General features: G+C 51.2%; 1 protein-coding gene across 2 annotated transcripts in view; it reads left to right on the forward strand.

Moving 5' to 3' along the window:
• The window catches only part of PLPP4 (phospholipid phosphatase 4), a 127990-nt gene that overhangs the window by 26372 nt on the left and 80635 nt on the right, over nucleotides 1-20983 (forward strand). For both annotated transcript variants that reach the window (XM_058697956.1, XM_058697955.1), the window contains exon 2: nucleotides 19476-19584. In XM_058697956.1, coding sequence (XP_058553939.1) covers nucleotides 19476-19584 — 109 coding nt within the window. The remainder of the gene's footprint in view (nucleotides 1-19475; nucleotides 19585-20983) is intronic.

The following is a 20983-nucleotide window of genomic DNA, read 5'->3' on the forward strand; positions in this document are numbered from 1 at the left end:
CATACCATTGGATCTTATACCTTCTTGCCGCCAGGCAGTGACAGGCTTGCAGACCCTGGGCTGTGGGGAGCAGGTGACTCAGTTGTGGATGCTCAGCCAGACCATGCCCAGGTGTGGATCGTCCCAGGGGGGCTCCAGGGCAGCCCGGGGGATGTCAGGAAGAAGACAGTGCAGTTCCTTGAATGAAAGAGCTTTAAACCAAGTGGAACTTTCTGACCACATTCGGACTGCTTGCTTGGCGGGAATCACCGCTTAACCGTGACAGCTGAATTCTGGAGAGGATTTTTTTTTTTTAAGTATATATTTTAAAATTTATTTTTGAGAGAGATAGAGAGCAAGCAGGGGAGGGGCAGAGACAGAGAGGGAGACAGAATCCCAAGCAGGCTCTGTACTGTCAGCACGGAGCCCGATGCAGAGCTTGGACTCAGGAACCGTGAGATCATGATGTGAGCTGAAGTCAAGAGTGAGACACTTAACCGACCCAGGTCCCCCCAGAGAGGATTTTTAAATGGAGGGGGAGGAGTTGAAAGCTAGTGAAACAATAGCCAGGGCTAACCCTGCCTAGGGCTCTCCCTGGATGCCAGGCTCTTTATGTAACAGCCCCTCCTCTCCCTCCCTCCCCCATCCGGTGGGGTTCCGTGCCCCTGTTGTCTCCCTTGGACACATCAGGACACTGAACTCTTCTTCTAAGTCAGCTAGTGAGCAGCTGATCACTAAAGTCTGTTCCTCCTCTAAGGGCCACCGATGCTACAATTCTGCTGTCTTGGGGTTTAGTGACAGCTCTTCCAGGGTCTGTAGGGTAGGAATTCAGTGGCCAGGGACTTTGTGCCTGCCTCGGAGAAGCTCTTTCTGCCTCCTTTGTCTGTTTGCGGGTCGGCAGCTGACCCATCGGTGCCTCTGTGTATGGCCCTGGGGACTCTGGTGGGGGAGTCTCCTCTTCTCCCAGGACAGCAAAGAGGCCAAGGTCGTCTGTGTGAACACGCAGACACGGGTCCTCTTCAGGCCTGGAGGTGGTGTGGGGTGGTGGGAGGCCTTCACGGGCTGGAAGTCAGACAGCCCCGGGTTCGAGTCCCCGCTGCCACTTATTGGCTGTGAGGCCGCCATCTGATTACTTAACCTCTCTGAACCTCAGCTGTGAAATGTAGCATTAGTCTCCAGGTCTGTAAAGCACTTGACCCAGGGGCCCCCTTGACAGGAGATGGCTGATGTCCTCATCTGCCTTCAGGGCCTCAGCTGTGTTGCCTGCGCTTGAGGCTGTTAGAAATCTGTTGCCCAGGTGAGCTGAGCATTTCTGTGAAAACCAACTGACTTTAGATTTCCACACGTGGAGGTGCTGGATCTTTCCTGCCTTATGGATGTCAGAGGCGGGGAAGGGGGAAGGGACAGAATCAAATCGTCAAACTCTCCCAGCCTCATGTGGCCTGGGGTGGGGTCTGTATCCAAGCCTCTCTGCCCTTGGTCATTCTGGCTGTGCTTGGCCTTCCCAGTTGTCTGGTGTGCCTGGTGTGTGTGTGTGTGTGTGTGTGTGTGTGTGTGAGTGATGACCCCTAACTCATTTTCTACAACTCTCTCCTGCAGCCAGAAATAGGATTACAGACCATTTGTTGGAGGGAGGGGATATCACTAAATGTATGTGTGGGTTTTTCCCCCAGAAATTATGCAAAGGGAGCATCCATTCCTCAACAAGTTCTTTTGAACCCCTTTTAGGCTTCAGGCACAGCTCAGGACCCCGGAGACACAGCAGTGACAAAATGGATAAAGTCCCTGCCCCCATCAAGCTGGTCCACCAGTCTGGTGAGAGAGGCTATAGAGAAGCACACAAATGAAAATACAGTCTGTTGGTGGTGACGCCCAGTAGGAAAAGATGTGGCCGAGAAGGAGAGGAAGGGCTGGTTTGGAATGAGGTTTTGCTATTTTATGTGGAAATAATTCGAGAACACCTGCCTGAAAAGATGCTGTTTGAGCAGAGGCCTGAAGCAAGAGAAGAGCGAGCCTTGCAGGTGTCTGGGAGGAACATTCCGGGTGGAGAGAATGGCAAGGACAAAATGCCCGGCGTGGAGGCACGCTTGGTGAGCTCAGGGCCCCTCGGGGGAGCCAGCGTGGCTGGGGTAGAGCGAGAGAGTCCCATACGGTAGCGATGCGAGTGGCCGGGCGGTGGATTCCAGGCCCCGGGCCGAGCTGCTCACCTCCTCCAGTTCTCACTGCTCAGAGACCCTGGTCCCCGAGGGAGACCCAGGCTGGGTGCGTGGCACCTCCAGGGATCACAGCTCCAAGACGCAGGTTATATTCTGGTACAGATCCACGTGGCTCCGAAGTCCTCGCGCTCCCACTGGGCTGGGCTGGTGGAGATCTCCCCCGTCCGTGTCCCTGTCCCTGTGTCCATCCTCACTGTCCTGGCGCCCTGCACCCCTGCCTCCAGCCTACAGAGGGGTCCACTGGCACTGACCGGGAACAGAGCCCTGCTCCCTTCTTTCCTGGGGCGGGAGGGGGGGGGTCCTCCCTGCCAGGCTTCTGCCTCATCTTCGTTGAGGTCAGAAGCGAGATAAATGAGAAATTGCTGTTTGGGTTCAGGATACGGAGTCGGTGCGGGTCTTCATCGGCCGAGGAGGATGAAAGTGCCAGTGACCTTTCCAGGGTCCCTGGGGGGTGGCTTTGAGCGAGGTGGCCTGGAGGAGCTCGCTCCGGTGCAAACAGTGGAGCTTAAAATAACACTGACCTCCGTGGAGCCTCGCGAGGACCGAGTTAACGCGTGTAAAGCACTTAGAATGTGCTAGCCCACCTGGGAGTCCTCTGTCAGTGTCCACCATGGTCACCACTGTGAGCCAGGGATGGAGGGAGAAAGACAGACTCTGTTCATGCCGCTTCCGGCCTGGCGGGCTCCTCAGCGGTCCCTGTGTGGTGCTAAGTGTCCGTGGGAAGGTGTACACATGTGACTGAGCAGATACAACCAGTGTTAACGTTTTGGGGATTTTCTTCCCGCCTTTTTGCCCACTGTATGTTTGCATGTAAACACCACCAACAGCCACAACACAGGAGAGCCCAGGATTGTCCCTTCACCTAACAGCGTGTCCTCACAGCCAGTCACTGTAAGTGGTCAGCGTGCGGCAGAATGATGTCCCGCAGGGACGTCCGCATCCGGATCCCTGGGATCTGTGGACGTGTCGCCTTGTGTCGCAAGGGGGTTTAAGGTCCCAGAGGTAACTAAGGTTGCTCATCGGGGAGGTTATCCCGGATTATCTGGGTGGGATCAGTGGAATCACGGGAGTCTTTGAACTCGCTCTGAAAGTGGAGGAAGGAGAGGCAGGAGAGGGGGCCAGAGAGATGCAGGGTGGACAGATCCAGACTTACTCTTGCCGGCTGTGAAGTTGAAGGGGGTCACGAGTCAAAGAATGAGGGACACCTCTAGAAGCTGGAAAAGGCAAGGACGGATTCTCTCCCAGAGCTTCTAGAAGGGAATGTAGCTTTGCTACACTTTGATCTGAGCCCAGTGAAATGTGCATCAGACCTTTGACCTCTGGAACTAGTGTTGCTAAAGCCACTTGCCGTTTGTTACGACAGCAATAGGAAATTAATACAGCGGCTTTTTAGGCTTGTGCCTCCCCCTCTCCCCACCTCCCTCCCACCAGCCACGCTGGGCTCCCTGGGACACGGGCTGTGCCTTGTTCGCTCTGGCTGGATCCCTGCATCTGGCACTACTTCAGGCTCAACGGACATGTATTAAACTCTTTGCACCTGCTCAGGACTGGCGCTTCCAAGTTCAGGGCTGGAGTGGTATCGTCTCCCTCTTTCCAAATCCAAATGGTTCTTCATGCTGCCCATTGGGAGTGGCGTCCAAGGCTGAGGGACCTGCGGCCAGCCCAGGCTAATCTCGGCCGAGGCCAGGCGGCACAGACACGGAGTGCTGGCCACCGGCCTTGCCCACAACTGGCGAGGCCTTCGGAGGGGAGTCCCTGTGAAGTAGGACTCGTGGGCAGAACACAAAACAAGCACATGTTTTTCGATGCCAGATGCTATGGGTTCCTTGTCGCATTTTAGAAAGGACCACTTTTGATTCATTCATCAGGGAAAGGAATAAGAGAGGTGAAGACACAAATCAAAGGGAAAATCCACATGAAAGAGAAAAGAACAGAAGCGGAAAGAGAAGTGTCCTGTTGACCCCAGAGCAGGAGTACCGCACCCGGGACGCCCAGGGATCCACACTTGTTTGGTCCGGGGCAGGGCAAGGGCAGTGATATTTTTAAAAGTGTCTCCAGTGAGTGTGCTGTGCAGCTAGGATTGAGAAGCGCGGTCCCAGGGCATTCTTGGCCCTGCTCTGTTCTCACGTTAGAAGCCCTTCAAACCCTACAAGTCACCGGTATTGCGTAGGGCCGACCCACGCCTTTTACAAGTGGAGAAACTGAGGGTCAGAGACACAGGTGTCATCTGCAAAGTCATGAGGCACGTGGTGGCCCAGTTGAGACCGGGACCTCCACCCGTGGACTTTCCTACAGGCACTGCCAACGGCCTCAAATCAAGATGGCCCCCCCCCCCCCCAGCCTGCATCTGTGGGTGGCTTCCTTTCCGTTTCTTTAAAGTTTTCCTGTTTCTTCCCAAATCCCCCTGTAAAAGATGAGCTGATCCTTCGATGTGAAGATAAACCTCTCTGTCTCCACCTGCTCTTTGTTGAGTCGGGACCCCTCAGTGAGTATGAGCACAGCGCACAGGCTCGGAAGGCTCTGGGATCTGGCTACGCTGTTACTATGCGGCCTCTGAGGGCCTCAGTTCGACCGTCTGTAAAATGGTCGTAATGCCAGTAATACTCCGTAGGGTTTGTGAAGTAGAAGAGGTACGTGGTGCATGGAGAGTGTCCAGAACAACATGTGGCTCGAGAATGCCAGATGGTACAATACTGTTTCAAATTACTATTGATATAGGCAGGGGGGTCGCCGTTCAAGTGTCGGAGCCGGTAGCAACCCTCAGTGGCTGCGTTTTCCACTGTTGAATTTGGACTTGCTTTGGAATGCGCCTGGTGGTGGTCAGCCGCGTCCACTGGTTGACCTGACAGGGAGCCAGTCCTCTCTCAGAGGGTGCTAAGTGTGAGTTTCCAAGTTAGGGTTCAAGGAACACTAGCTTTGGAGCAGAGGCTCTTTGGGCATTAGCGCCTCATTTACACTACCTGCCTTGAGGTCAGCCTGCCTGGGGCCGCCTCCTGGAGGGGCCCAGGGTCCTTGGGAAGAGCTGAGCCCCTCGCTCACTGCGGGATTCAGGGGATCCGCTGCCTTTGCCTGCATGTCTCTATTACATAAAAATTTTCCATGCAAGTAATTGCAGAATGGGGTAACAAGGAGGATAATAGGGGGAGATAATTGTGGATAAATCAGCTTGATTACACTTTTTTTCCAAACTCGATTATCCAAATTCGCAGTGCTGTGCAAAATCGCGAAAGCCAATTAAGACCTTCCCGTAATGACTGCAGAATCGGGGGAAGCCTCTCTGATAAGTCCAGCTGGCTGTCTGACAGGTTGAGGGTGGCAAGTATAAGCCTTCTGCTTCTGCTTTGTTATATTTTAGAGACAGCCAGGGGGGTTCACTGTTACGTTTTTAAACAAAGGTATTGTGTCTACAGGGGAGAAGGTACCGTCCCTGCTGCTGATTGTGTAGATGGCGATTGAGAGGCACCTTTAGTATTCTGCAAGGGGGTCATTCTGATTGGTAATGTTGCCAGTCGCACTGGGTACGGATTCATTTGGAGACGCGATACCACTTATAAAATCACAAGTTAAAGGACTCTGGGGAATCATTTAAGGCAGAGAAGCAACGATTGACTTCTTTAGCAGCATCCTGTTAGCCTCCTTTTACCAGTATTACTTGATTTTTATACCCAGTTGTGTGTTTTTTTTTTTTTTCCCCCAGCTCTATTGGGACATAACTGACATATAACATTGTGTAAATTTAGGGGCGCCTGGGTGGCTCGGTCAGTTAGGCGTCCGACTTCGGCTCAGGTCATGATCTCGCGGTTTGTGGGTTCGAGCCCTGCGTCGGGCTCTGTGCTGACAGCTCAGACCCTGGAGGCTGTTTCGGATTCTGTGTCTCCCTCTCTCTCTGACCCTCCCCCGTTCATGCTCTGTCTCTCTTTGTCTCAAAAATAAATAAACGTTAAAAAAAAATTTAAAAAAAACATTGTGTAAATTTAAGGTATATAATATGTTGATCTGATGCACTTGTATACTGAGAAATGATTATCACTGTAGCATCAGCTAACACCTGCAGCGTGTCACAGAGTTAATATATCTTTTTTTGTGGTAGGAACATTGAAGGTCTGTTTTGGAAAACTTCAAGTGTAGGATACAGTGTTACTAACTGTAGTCACCATGCCATATATACATTCGGTCTCTGGAGCTTACTCATCTTATAGCTGGAAGTTGCTACACTTTGACCACTATCTCCCCATTTTTCCTCCTTTCCACCTGCAGCCCATGCTGGCCACCATTCTAGTCTCTGTTTCTATGAGTTTGCTTGTTTAGATTCCACATAGAAGTGAGATCATACAGTATCTGTCTCTGTCTGACTTCATTTAGCAGAATGTCCTCAAGGTCTATCCATATTGTCACAAATGGCAGATGTCCTTCTTTCTTACGGCTGAATAATTTTCCATTGTATGTATACAGCACCTCTTCGTTATCCATTCATCCACTGATGGACACTTAGGGTTGTTCCTGTATCATGCGTTTGGTGAATAACGCTTGAAATGAACACGGGCATGTAGGCATTAGGGATGGGGATGTCAATTTGGAAAGGCCGGAAGTTGGGCTGATGGGGCCCTGAGAACACAATGTGGTCCCCACTGTTTCAGCTCCAGTCGTAGGATGGGCTCTTGGGCCAACATTATTTAAAAAAAAAAAAAGTTTTTTTTAATGTTTATTCATTTTTGAGAGACAGAGAGAGACAGAGCATGAAGGGGGAAGGGGCAGAGAGAGAGAGGGAGACACAGAATCTGAAACAGGCTCCAGGCTCCGAGCTGTCAGCACAGAGCCCGACGCGGGGCTTGAACTCACGAACCGTGAGAGCATGACCTGAGCCAAAGTCGGACGCTGAACCGACTGAGCCACCCAGGCACCCCCCAACATTATTTATGAAGGGTCTGGAGGCAGGGAGAGGAGCTTAAGAAAGACAAAGTGAGCAAGGAGAGGGATCAGAGAGCAGGAAGACGGTGCCCCAGGAGCCCAGGATCAACACTAGCCCCTTTTGAGTAGGGTGTTGGCGGATGTCAGTGCTTGTTGAACACATGACTGCATGAATGAATGAATGAGGAGAAAAACTGAGCATTTATCAGGCTTGCTTACTATGTGCCAGTTATCTCATGGATAGTAATCCTTTTACAGATGAGAAACAGGCACACAGAAGTAAAGTGATTGGGCCAAGGTCCTTTTACTGCCTTGCTCTACTGCAGATGAATGAATGAGACAGCGAATGAATTTGCATTATACTGATCAGGAAGTAACAACACTGAAGGACCGATTTTCCTGTGGTCACAAGGTAATCAGTGGCCGCTAGCTGGCTCCGGTCCAGTGAGCTGCTGTCCAGCACCAGCCTGCATCCCTGTACTACCCGGGCAGACCCCGGATCCTCCCACCGCTGCCTGTACCGAGTGGAGTTGTCTGCAGCCCACCCGTGGTTTTGCTGTCACTTCAGTGTACCCTTGCCCACCCTCCCAGAAACGGGGGCTGTGGAAATAGCCCAGGGTTATGGTTAGAAGACCTGGGTTTGAGCTTCAGTTTTGCTGTTTGTCCTGCTGAGTGAATTTGGGCAGGTCAAAAACAAAAACAAAAACAAAAACACAACACCCTCTGAGCCTCAGTTTCCCTCCCTGGACATTGGGGACGGCAGTGCCTACCTTTTCGTTGTGAGGAGTGATTGAGGGAAGCTGTAACATGTGCCTAGCAGGCTCCTGGCCTATAGGAAGCACTCAGAAAGCGATCAGCTGACCCATCTTCCCTCACTCTGCTTCCTCTCTCCCCACTTCTCTTCCTCTCCCCTTCTCTTCCTTCTGGATGTCTCTGAAGATGACATCTCATTTACTGTGTTACTAAGGAGCCATTGAGATGACCGGGGACGCATCAAACCCAGTTCTCAGCAGTGCCTCGGGGCTGGGGGGTCTCTTGTCACTTGGGACAGAGTTGAGAGCAAGGTTTGCAGGGGTGGGTAGGTGCCTCCAGTGCTGCTGGAGGGGAGCACCCAAGTGCTGTGGGCCGATGCGTCCTAACAAACCAGGCAGCAGACGAGCTGTCTGCAAAGCCATGCTCCCTGAGAAGAGAGAGGTGCACTCGTCCACTGGGGGCGCTGGCCTCATAGACTGGGGGGGTCCTGGAGACTGTTAAGTGCCCCCCACTCCTGGGCCAGCCAGCAGCCAGGCTGCAGCAGCCACAGAGAAGAGCATGTGTCATATTGCACGGTCTAGCCGGGGGATTCACAAGCACAACGGGCGTGGCCAGACCCGAGGCAGGACTTGTCCCTCCCAGGCGGGCGGCCCTTTCCTCGCTCCTTCATCAGTTTGCTGCCCTGGCGGGATGTGGGCCTGAGGTTTCCAGACCAAATTCTTCAACGGAACCCAGAGATGCAGATTGTGCAGTAAGAGCTCCTGGTTTTTAAACATTGGCCATGAATTATACATTAAAAAAAAAAAAAAAAAAAAAAAACCAACAGCCAAAAAACACAAAACACCGAGCAGCCCAAAGCAAATGTAGTAGCAAGAAGCTGCTTTCAGTCCAAGGGCGGCCAGCTGCCAGCCGCCGACTGAAGATTCCATGTGGCAGAAGATCCCATCTTTGTTGAAATAGCGGCCGTGGATTTGTTTAGTCTTGGTGCAGTAGGTATTTATTGAGCACTTGCTTCATGCCAGGCACTGCTCTAAGCCCTGGGGCTATGGCTCCGATCGAAAGCAGACAAAAGTCCCTGGTGCCCATTTGGAGCTGGTGTTTGGTTGTGGCCCTTGCATTCAGCCTTGAGATCATCACTGTGTCTTTGCGGCCGTGGTGGTATGACCTGGCTTATCCTTGATTCTTTTCCTAGGAAGATTTCAAGTCAGCAGACGGATCCCAGCCACAGAGCCTAGTCGTACCAACAGGCAGCCATTGCTGGGTCCTTCACTCGGGAGCTGGCTGTCACTGGGGCCACGGAAACCGGCCCAGGGAGCCTGCAGTTACGCACGGCCTAACCCGGGTCCACGGGACTGTGTCCCAACTTGACTTTGCATTAAGGGGTTGAGGGCTTGTAGTGCCGGTGATGCCGACAGCAAAAAACTTTGGGGGCAAAAATGAGGGTTCTTGATCTGCTTGAAAACCACAGGCCTGGCCATTCCTCAGGGTAGAAGGGGGGAAACTTCTGCCTCCTCCAGACCTTGGCTGCTGAGCAGGTTTTCATGCCAAGGGGAGATGTACCCCAGCGTCTTGTCTCACATCCACATGCTCTCAGCCCTGACCTGGCCCCTGCCCATCAGCCTCTTGTCTGATCATGGCCGTCCCTGGCCCTGGGCCTTCTGATCTGTGGCTGTGCAGTCTCAGGAATCTGCCTCCTCTCACCTACCAGCCCAACTGAAGATCATTCTAGAACATGGAAAAATAAGTCATGGAGAAAATGATCAGGGGCTTCATTCAGGTCAGGGCTTTGCTGATATCTGCCAAGGACTCGGGGAAGAAGGGCCTGTTGCTAGCTGGACCCCTGCTAACTGCCACCGGGGAAATTCAGATGAGGCTATAAGGGAGCAAGATCTCGAAGACACTTGAGGGCCCCATTTGGGAACAAGTGCTCTCTCTGGCTGATGTGTTTTAATTAAAATTATAGCTCAGAAACCCCTTCAAATTAAGTTCTGTCTTCACTGTGTTTTGTCCTAAGCATTGAGTGGCATTCTGTGCTGCCCCAGGACTCTGCTCAGTGGTGTATTCTGGGGTCTTTATGTGGCCTGGTGTGGCCACATACCACATATTCCAGGTGTGGGTACGTAGAATGTTCCAGAGTGCTTTCAGCTGTGGCTAACTTCCTAAAGACTTATTTAATCCAGGAATGAATGGTTCCCTGGGCATTCTAGAGCCAAAGATTAATTGGAGACTGAGGTCTGTTAGCAAAGAGATACGAACTTTCCTCCCTCGTCCCCTTTCACTACATTTTTTTTTTTCCTTTGGAGTGGTTTTTGTTTGCTTGTGGCTCAGAGACAGTCTGGTGGTCCCTGCAACGTTTTCTGCTGGGAGATGTGTCTGGCCCAGAGGGCTCTGCATTGCCGGCCCTGCTGGGAGAGCTTTTCTGAGCCTGGGCCTGGGCTCTGAGCTCTGGGAGGCCCGACAGCCAGTGGGAGGCAGATTCCATAGGTTTCTCAGCTGCCTGGCTCTGCCCATAGTCACCTGTCACCCACATGTCACCGCCTTAGTTATGAAGCACTTGCTTTCCGAGGCGTCCAGTCTGGGCAGCATCTGAGCCCGGGAGAGGACTCCTCATCGCCTCAGGCTCTGAGGCGACCTCGGGGTCTTGACCTGAGGGTCTTCAGAGAGGTCTAGGTGTGCAGGTTTTGGAAGGGAACTCCTTCTGTGAGTCAGCTGACCTCTTCCCTTGTCTCTCCTTTCTTCTTGCTGACTTTTATTCATTCCTCTTTCTGTCTGTACACTTGACTGAAATAATACTTTCCAAGAGCATCAGTTGCTTTGGCTGAGAAAACACTTAATTTTGGAGTATCTTTCTGGCCAGTGAGCAAAGTCATTTAAAAACAAACAAACAAACGAACTTCATGTTGTGGAAATTGTCACAAACCCTCCACCAGTTATCAGGACTTTGATTTCATCTGGTCCCCTCTCCCCCTTTATTGGTGGAGTATTTTTCCTTACTATTTATTTCTTTACTTACTTACTTACATTTACTTACTTACATTTATTCCTTTTTGAGAGACACAGAGTGCAAGTGGAGGAGGGGCAGAGAGAGAGGGAGACACAGAATCCGAAACAGGCTCCACGCTCTGAGCTGTCAGCACAGAGACCGACGCGGGCTCAGACCCACAAACCGTGAGATCATGACCTGAGCCAAGTTGGATGCTTAACCGACTCAGCCACCCAGGTGCCCCTATTTATTTATTTTGAGAGAGAGAGAGAGCAAGAGAGCATACAAGTGGAGAGGGGCAGAGAGAGGGGGAGAGAGAGAATCCCAAGCAGGCTCCACGCCATTAGTGTGGAGCCCAATGCAGGGCTCGAACTCACAAACCATGAGATCGTGATATGAGACAAAATCAAGAGTTGGGTGCTTAACCAACTGAGCCACCCAGGTGCCCCTATTGATGGAGTATTTTAAAGCAAAGCCCAGTCATAACATCATTTCATATGCCAATACTTCAAAAACTTTAACCGATGAGAACTGAAGAAAAACAAAAACAATGAAACAAAAAACTGAACAAGCCCCCCCGAAGAGCACAACACCACTTGTAAACCCCAATCAAATGAACACCTAATTTCTTTGAATCAGGATCTAGATAAGGTCCCCACGTTGTTTTGTGGGATGCATATTCTTAGGATTTTTTTTTTTTTTTAATTTGTGATTTTTCAGTGAATAGTAGCATTAATGGCAGTTGTTGGGTGCTTCTGATGGACCCTGACTGAACTCAGATTCTTACATTTCAGCAGGGGTGCTTCCCATTTTACAGATGGGAAGGGGACTTCGCCAGCTTGCCCCCGGTCACAAAGTCCTAGCTGGACCTGATGCATTGGCTTTTGCAGCCCACGTGTCTGTAGACCAGGATTTTCTGTTTGAAGTCAGACAGTGAAATGTTTTCAGGCTTCCGTTGACTTCCAAAGGGAAGGCACCCTCTGTAGAGATGTTCAGAAATTGTTGGATTAAATGTTTGGACTTTTGGGCTGATGCACATGATTTTGAACGTGGTGCTGCTGCGAAATATGCTTCCGGGTACGCCCCCGCCCCACTGCAGGCATGTTTGGGTGTGTCCTGCTTTTTCTGTGTGGTGGTTTGAATATGCCGTTGGCTGCAGGAGCTGCCTGATGGGGAGGGGGCATCTACTGAGCGTCGCACAGCCTGCTCTGTGCTGAGTCCATTATGCGTTTCCTCCCCATCCATTCCTCACCACGGCCCTGAAGGTAGTTTGTGTGGTTATCTCCACTCGTGGACAAGGCAACCAGGGCTCAGAGAGGAGGCGTAACTTGCCCAGGGTCACACGGCTTGTAAGTGGCAAGGGTAGAACATAGCCTTTTCAACTCCACAGCTGTGGCTGCCAACACTTTACTTTCATGGCCAACATTACCTTCTGTCCTAGTCCCCCCACTTTAGGGGCTCCTGCTCCTGGACCTCACTGTACCGACATCTCATCCTGGACATTTTCAAATATGCGGAAAAGTAGAAACAGCAAAATGATTCCCCCGTATACTCCGCCTAGACTTAGCAATTAACATTTTAACTTATTTGCTTTATTTCTGTATTTATATGCTTTATGTATAATTTTCTGAACTATTTGAGAGTAAATTGCTGGTGATTATCCTAAGCTCCCTAAATGCTTCTCCAAAAAATAAGGCATTCTTCTAGATATCCATGTTCTTACCACACTGAAGGAAATGAGTACCTTATTATCACCTGATGTCTAGTCCGTTCCCGTCCCTGTACTGCCCTGCTCATCCCCCAAGTTTCTTTTTAATGGCTTTTTAATTTTTTTGACCCAAGAGCCAGTCAAATGCATGTTACATTTGGTTGTCTTGTCTCTTCAGAGTCTTGCAATCTGGAACATTCCATCTAGCTTTATTCCTAGACTTGTCTAATTCGTTGCTGGAGGGCATTTGACTTATTCCTCTGCCCCTGTGTTTCCTATAAGCTAGAAGTTGGATCCAAAGGCTTGATTAAGTTCAGAGTATACATGTTTGGGAAGACCAAACATCCATGGATCCATCCGTGGTTGGAGGTGTCGTGTACTTCATGGAGCATGTGTCAGAGGTCCGTGTGTGTCTGTGGTCCCAGTATTGGTGACCACAGGTATAGGGGAGGCAGGTTGGGGCTGTTCTTTTTCTTTTTTTTAATTTTTTGTTGACGTTTTATTTATTTTTGAGAGACAGAGAGAGACAGAGCATGAGCAGGGGAGGGACAGAAAGAGAGGGAGGCACAGAATCCGAAGCAGGCTCCAGGCTCTGAGCTGTCAGCCCGGAGCCCGACGCGGGGCTTGAACCCACGAACCGGGAGATCGTGACCTGAGCTGAAGTCAGACGCTTAACCGACTGAGCCACCCAGGCACCCCTAGGGCCGTTTTTCTAAATGCTGAAGAAGAGCCAGTGTGAGCAGGTAGTCTTTGGGTCGGCAGCTTTGTTTTATCCACACTGCCCACCCCTGGTCCTTTCTCTTCCTTCCTGGAGCTGGATAGATTGAAGACATTTCCAGGCTCGGCCCAGATGTTTCCACCCCTGTCCCACCCCATCATGTACAGAGGGCCTGGCCAAGGAGTACATGCTCTGATCGTCCTATCTTCACACCCTTGGTGAGGAGGGATTCCTTCCCTAGGGGCCATGGGGGTGGCCATACATGGAGGTTGGGACAGAGAGATGGATGGAAGTTTATTAGTCACATATGCGCACAGCAGGGGAGGAGGAGACTGCCAGCCAGCAGGGCCTGTGGGAGGCAGGCTGTGTAGCTCCAAGAGGGAGGGGTGGCCCTGGTTCCTACAGGAGGATGTGATCGGCCTGTTTGTGGGCTGGTAGGGGACCAAAACCCCATACTCAGGGATAATAAGCAATAATTTCACCTGGCCCCTTGATAAAGAGGGTTGTTTGGCCAGGGGATCTCCCCTGAGGGGGCAGAGCAGGGAAGGGAGCTTGTGGTCAGGCTGGTCGAAGCCTGTGTGGTTTCAGACGCGAGGGCAGGACCCAGCGTTAGGCTGTAATTTGAGGCTTTTGGCTGCAGCGCGGTAACACACGTACAGAACGCGTGCTATTCGCAGGTGCCCTTCTAAGAACTTCACACCATCACCTTAATATTCACACCAGCCCTCTGACGGAAGTGTGTAGGTGTCATCATCAGCAGTAGTTTGCAGATGAGGAAATCAAGGCCCAGGAAGGGAAGCGTCTTGCCCAAGGTCACGCAGTCAGTGAGGGTGAGTGCAAATCCAACCCAGGCTGTCCCTCCGGAGTCAGTGCCCACAGAGTTGGGAGGGCATGAGGGCTGGAACCGGGGGAGGAGGAGTGGAGCCCGCCTGTGCCTGTGCCTCGGCCCCCGGGGCACGGCCACCCTCGCTAAGCCTGCCTTCCCATCCTTTGTGAAGCTTGCTGCAGAGAAGAGGGGCCATCCCCAGGATGGGGTGGGGGCCATGGGAGCTGTTCCTCATCTGGTCCAGGGCTGGTCTCCTGGATACAGTGCAGGTGAGCGGCCGACAGCTTTGCTGCACGGCACCTGCTTCTCTGGGGGGCGGGGAGGAGGGGGATGGTGGGGGCAACTTCTTGGGGTCTTCACTTCTCTTGCCACCTCCTTCTCTGTGCATTGTTTCTTCCCTTCCCTCCTTCACAACAAACATCCGACTGCCCTCTGCAAGAATCTGATTTTAGCCTTCACAGTGAGAACTGAGATCAACATGTTGCATTTCCCAAGAGCAAGGTTATATTTCTAATTGTGGAAAATTGTGTCTCTTATTCAAATAATTTCAGTTGCCACTACACTGGTGGGCAGTGTGTGTGTGTGTGTGTGTGTGTGTGTGTGTGTGTGTGTGTGTATTTGCATGTTCTTTCCTTAAAGTTCCAGACTATGTGCTGAGGAGGATGTGCATTAGTGGACATTTCCAAGGCACATAGAGCTGTGACGACTTAGGCAAGAGACCCTTTGTCTTGTAGCCTCAGTGTTCTTGTCTATAAAATGGGAATAACAGCAATTTCTATCTCATAGGCTCTTATGAAAATTAAATGAAATAATGTTGGAAAGCACCAGGTCAAGGGCATGGCACAAGATGGCTCCAAATGTAATAACCAGTTATTATGAAATTTGTTACTCTTGTCTTTGGGATGGCCAACCACCGAACTCAGGAGAAGGCTGTATGTTCAGAGACAGGTCACGGGCTTGCTGGCTCACAGAGATAATTCATCAGTACATTCTGTCCGTGGCCTCATCCCACCCTTTGCCCTAGGACTAACAGTAAGTCTGACACACCTCCTCCCTGCCGGGCCTGGAGCGACTTGCCTGTCTACTGACCGCATCCAGTGCCCATTTGTAAGTGTTTTCCCTCTCTCATGGGAGACGCCCACCCGTGGGGCAAGTCAATAGTTCAGTTAAGGAACAGGCTTTACTTTTTGCTCTTGCCTGGAAAACTTCTTTATCACACTGCAAGGTTCAAAAGGGACTTCCTGGGCCATTGTCGCTCACAGAATGGTCAGATGATGAGTGACAGTTGTCATCGTTGTCTGTCTGACCCTCTTCCCCCGGCATGCAACCTCCCTGCCCCAAGGTTGGGGAGAATGGGGGTGGGGAGTCCTTCTCAGACCCACTTTGTGTCCTCAGCAGTGTTGATGTTCACATTGGAGGAACAGCAGCCACCTTTGATGGAGGCCTTCAGTGCCCTAGACACTTGCCAGACCCTAACTTTTCTTACTGCTGATGATTGCAGTATTATTACTGCTTTGGAAGGTGTAGCCATCCTGGGGGTGGGGTGGGGGGAAAGATACGAAGTCTCAGAGAGGTTAAGTGACTTTTCTCAAGCCCCTCAGCTGGCAAATGCCAAAGCAGGGATTTGAACCAAGTTTAATGGTCTGGTTAGGTTCATATTTCAGTACAATCTTGTGTTATTTTTGGTTGTGGGAAAAGGAGGTAGAAATTTGTGTCTAGTATGTGACTGAAGTGTTAACCTATTTTGAAAAAGCTATGCCATCAACGTATGTGATATGATTAAAGGGGGGAGATTGCAGAGCTTTGAGAACTTGGCTTTGAGTTAGAAGAAGCATGGGGGACAGAGGCTTCACTGTTCCTTGCTAGTGTGATGTCAAGATGGGCCATTCTTCTGGGTTCCTAATTCTGAATGTTGCCCCATTCAGCATGTGGACAGTGATAGGTCCACACCCTGTGACATTTCCGGGGGTTAGGATCCTCATAAGCAGCCCTAGATTAGAGGCCATCTCATGGGTCCACCTACTGGAACACTCCTAACCCGACATCTCCTGAAAGCAGAGTGGGCTGGTGATCTGTGTAGACAGCTCTGACACCTGTAACCGAAGACCTTGACGTCTCATTCCCCAGTCAGTTGGCACTTCACGGTCCCTTGACTGTAATCTCTGCAAGAGGGGGACCACGTGTGTTTTATTCCCCAGGGTTCATAGGGCAGTGCCTGGCACATCGCAGGCACTCAGTACGTGATTGTTGAATGAATAAGCAGAAGGCAAAGGTGATGATGGTCCACTGCCTCTCCCCTACTGCACCCTTCCTATATAAGCAGATACCGTATGCTGCTTAAGAGTCAGGCTGGGCTGTGAAAACAGGACTGGCCATGAGGAGACAGAGAGACAGAGACGGAGAAAGAGAGTATGGATAGGAACCCAGCCTCAGGAGGATTTATGCATGAATTAAAAAGAATTGCTCAGCATAGAGTTAGAATAATGTCTCTGAATTTTCATTGTGTATGTTTTCCAAGTTCTTCGAACCGCACCGTCGGAAAACTTCGGGAGAAAACAAGAACACTCTTCCTCCTTTGCGAGGAAGAAATCGGTATATGGTTAGATTGAGACAGTTGTGCGATTCGAGCAGCAGAGAAATTAAAGAAGCCTATCTCAGATCTAGATCCAACAGCAAGCCAAGTCACCTGGCTCTGGGCAGGTACAGTTTTCACAAAAGAAAAGCTAGGTTGCCTTTAGTGGGAACTCTATCCTTTCTGCATCAAAACGTTTTGACCTGCTTCCACGACAGCAGCGGTGCTTAGAGATGATTTTAGGGGCTGTGCGATGTGCGCTTAGGTTACACACAGGTGAGAGCCCCCAACTCCGCAGTCACGGAGAGGGTCGCTCACCCCCCTCCCCGTTTCCCCTTCTGTCTTTCCCCGCCTTGCAGGGGACGGACAGACCAAGGCGATGGACAGGGGACAGACGCTCCCTGGGCCTTCACAGGGAGGGTGGGCTCCTCTCAGAGGCAGTGGCACCAAAGAATTTAATAACGGTCTTTTGTTTTCATTGCGTTTATGTTGACATTTACCGGATATTGACGGAGGGAATGTTGACTTTGTAATTAAGCAGTGACATGAAGTTTCTTCTAGGCTTTTAGTTTACCAAGTCTCAAGGAAAGTCACAGTAGGGGAGGAAGGGGGGATAAGGCAAAACTTGGCCAACTTGGTTCTTTTTTTTTTTAATCGTTACTTATTTTGAATGAGAGACAGAGAGAGAGAGAGAGAGACAGGGGAGGGGCAGAGAGAGAGGGAGAGAGAGAATCCCAAGCAGGCTCCTAATGGTTAGTATGGAGCCTGGACGCAGGGCTCGAACCCATGAACCGTGAGATCATGGCCTGTGGCAACACCCAGAGTCAGACGCTTAACCAGCTGGGCCCCGCAGGTGCCCCTTGGTTCTCAAATGGCTGAAGCTGGGAAGCACCGGCTTTCCGTCCCTGGGAGCCTGTGTGTCCACCCTTAGTGCTCACATGAATCCCCTGGGGCTCCTGCTGAAAATGAAGATTCTGATTCAGTAGATCTGGGTGAGGCCCCGGGACTCTGCGTGGTTAATAGGCTCCCTCCCTTTGATGCCAGTGCCTCGGCCCCTTGCGAATCGCGGTTTGATTGACAGGTGGGCAGCGTGGCACCACCTGGAAGCTTGCTGGGGATGCCAGCTCTCTGGCCCCACCCAGGACTGGTTGTTCCTGTTAGCACAAGACCCCAAAGTGGATCCTGGCCACGTTAATGTTTGGGAAGCACTGATCTAGTGCCACTGGGCTGGGGGGGGGGTCCCCAGTGCCTAGTGAGCCCTGGTGAGCAGGTAATTGGAGGTCGTGCTTGACCTGCTCAGCAGAAACCGGGTTTCCACTTCCTGGCTCCCAAACCACCTACAGAGAGCTCATGGAAGGGGGTTTCTGGGCCTGGGCTGCCCTTTCTTGGAAATACCCTGTCTTGTCTCCAGACCTGTCCGTTCTGCCTCACGCCCACCTCTGCCCCCATTTGCCCTCTGAGACCCACGGTCCTCTGCGTAGCTGCCTTGCTGTCTGGAATCTCAGGGGCAGGCACTGGTGGCTGGAGCGTGGCTGGAGAAGGGACATCTATCTCTCTAGGCTCTGCTGCTCCCAGGGAATATAATTTGCTTGATAGATGTGTTCTGGCTGCAGCTCCTCGGGGTGGGGTGTGGAATTGTGCAAAAGGCTGATTGCAGGCTTTAAAAAATCGCCATGATGGTTGTAACACGCGGGGGACAAACGAGGTGAGGCGGGACGGTGCCGGCTGCGTGGGGAAGAAACGGGGATCAAGGTTCTGGGGCCTCTGAGAGCGGGGCTGTGGGCACATTAACACTGCTGATGGCCCGTGGGTGGCAGGTTGTTATTTTAAAGCCACCTGTGTCATCTTACTGGCTTCTTTCTGACGGGACCTTGTCACATCCCTGCCGAGAGGCGGAGTCCAGGCCCCTCCCTGGAACCCAGGCTTGACTTTCGGACTCTTGTGTAACCAGATAAGACCACAAGACTCTGAGACTAGGTCAGAAAAGACAGTCAGCCTCAGCCTGGCTCTGTCGGACCCCCATCCTGAACTGAGTTCACCAGGTACAGGACCGGGTCCGGAGGGTCCGGAGGTGGCCTGATGGCCGTGAGCTGACAAAGCAAACCATATCCCCGCGGACTCAGCCCCCTTGCTCCCCGTCTTTCTCTCGGTGATGACTGGGTTCCGTCCGCCTGGGTGTTGTGGGCTCCCAGGGTGTGGGAGGGTTTGGGAGGCTGACAAGGTGAGGAGGGGAAGCGGTCTGGTTTCCTCGCAGCAGCCCCAGGATGCACCTCACTGCCCCCCGCTTTCCCTCCCTGCCTGCCTTTCTCTCTGCTTTCCTCCTGCCCAACCTTCTGTCTTCTCTCAGAAGCTTTTCTTGCTCACTCTGCCCCCTACTGGTGGCGAGGTGTCAGCACGCCGTCCGGGGTAAGGGAGGGGAGGGAAGAACCCGACGTTTTCCCCCTGGTGCTGCCCCGGTGGCTCTTCAACCTTTGTTCCTTCTCCAGCCTGCTTCCTCCCCGGAGCCGGCTGCCGGCCTGGCCTCGCCCCACTCCGAGCCCCCATTCTGCCCTTCGGTTTTCAGTTCACTTCGGAGCCCCAACTTCCTAGGGTCTTTACAACTATTCTTTTATGCCCAGAATTGGTCCTCGGTGGCAGAAAGTTGTACAGTGTCTACCATGTCTCGGTAATTCTTTCGATCCATTTTACCCTGTCATCCCCTTCTCCTTCCCCAGAGGCTGGATTCTCCACCGAGGGCGTGAAGGAGTGGCCTTCTCGGGAAATACAGGCAACAGATGAGAGCGCTCACACATCTTTCTTTGTTTTGTTTCAGTTTCACAGAGTTTTTGGACCCATTCCAGAGAGTCATCCAGCCAGAAGAGATCTGGCTCTACAAAAATCCTTTGGTGCAATCAGACAACATACCTACCCGCCTCATGTTCGTAAGTACCACGATTTCATGGCTGATTTGACCACTCTCCCAAGTATGAACCAAATGGGTTTCCATTTCTGCTTTGCCAACCCCTGCTGAAGACAGTGAGCAGTCTCAGAGAAAGAGGAGGTGAGCAGCCCATGGCATTAAAACTCCATTCCAGATCATGACGGGCGCTGCTTGGCCCTATGGAACCAGTAATTGCCTGACACCGTGGAAAGAGGAGGGACTGGCTTACGTGAGCTGTGCCGAGTTGTTTCCATATACTTACAGTAAAATAAGACCAGAAACGGATTTTCCTGCTCCATCTCCTTCTGGAATAAACCTGTTTTGCCAAACTCAGGCCGTATATAGATAGCTCTGTCAACCACTCGTCTGGTTCTAGCAGGTCCGTTGACTACTGATGCGATACCTCGTATGACTCAATCCCCAGATAGTGTTTTGTGCCTTTCTACTTCTAGAATAAATGGGCCAGCATCCAAATAGCTGGTGGATATAGCAGGATTATTTTTACCTCTTCACCCTTCCCCGTGGCTATTGAAGCCATTTACATTTCACTTCCTATGTGCCGGCCCGGCCCGGTGCTGAGAGCTTAAGAAAGGATTATCTCATTTAATCCCACCCAACATTACAGTGAGAAAAATGTCCGTCTTGTTCACATTTGCAGATGCAGAATCACATTCTGGAGAAAGGAGGGAACTTGCCCAAATCCACACAGCAAGTGAGTGGTAGAGCCAGGATTGAGATCCAAGCAGCCTGCTCTGAGCCCAGGCTCATCCCTGAGGCTGCCATGTAGGTTGGGAGCTGAGTGTCCAAGACTCCTTGCTGATGCTAACGGCCTCCTGGGGAATTGCCATCAGGCCTTTCTGTAGCAGAGGAAATATTTAAGCTCCTCCTTGTCACGGAACAGTAATGTAATTTTTGGTTGAGCTAGTCTTCTAGCTTGAAGGCTATTCCTGTTGACCAGCCATTGTGTCTTTGTGCCTCTGGAAACTTACGTGATTGTTCTAAAGATTTCATAGAGCACATGAAGAATATTTTTGCATCTTGAAAGAAATCCCTCTGATTTTATGAAAGAAATCTTAATTCGTGATGATTAGAAAGATCTTTGTCTGAAAACATCCCGAAATGCCCAGCACATTACAAGAGCTTTGAAATCTTATTTTATTTGCCTTTTAATAATTGCTTTTCCACCGGAAACTAAACTGGATTTTTGTAAATTTCAGGGGGGGAATTGAAGGGTTCAGGCTTTACCTAACACTTGAGTATTAAAATTAGACTTTTTCCATTTCTGCTCTAACTCAAATCTTCCATAAACCCTAGAAATAAAGGAACTAGTGTGTGTCTGGCTAGTTTATGCCATGGTTTTGAAAGGGAGAAGCTCTTATCACTTATCCCCACTCTTCAAA

This window comes from Neofelis nebulosa, chromosome 13, assembly GCF_028018385.1.
Source record: "Neofelis nebulosa isolate mNeoNeb1 chromosome 13, mNeoNeb1.pri, whole genome shotgun sequence".
Lineage (NCBI taxonomy): Eukaryota > Metazoa > Chordata > Mammalia > Carnivora > Felidae > Neofelis > Neofelis nebulosa.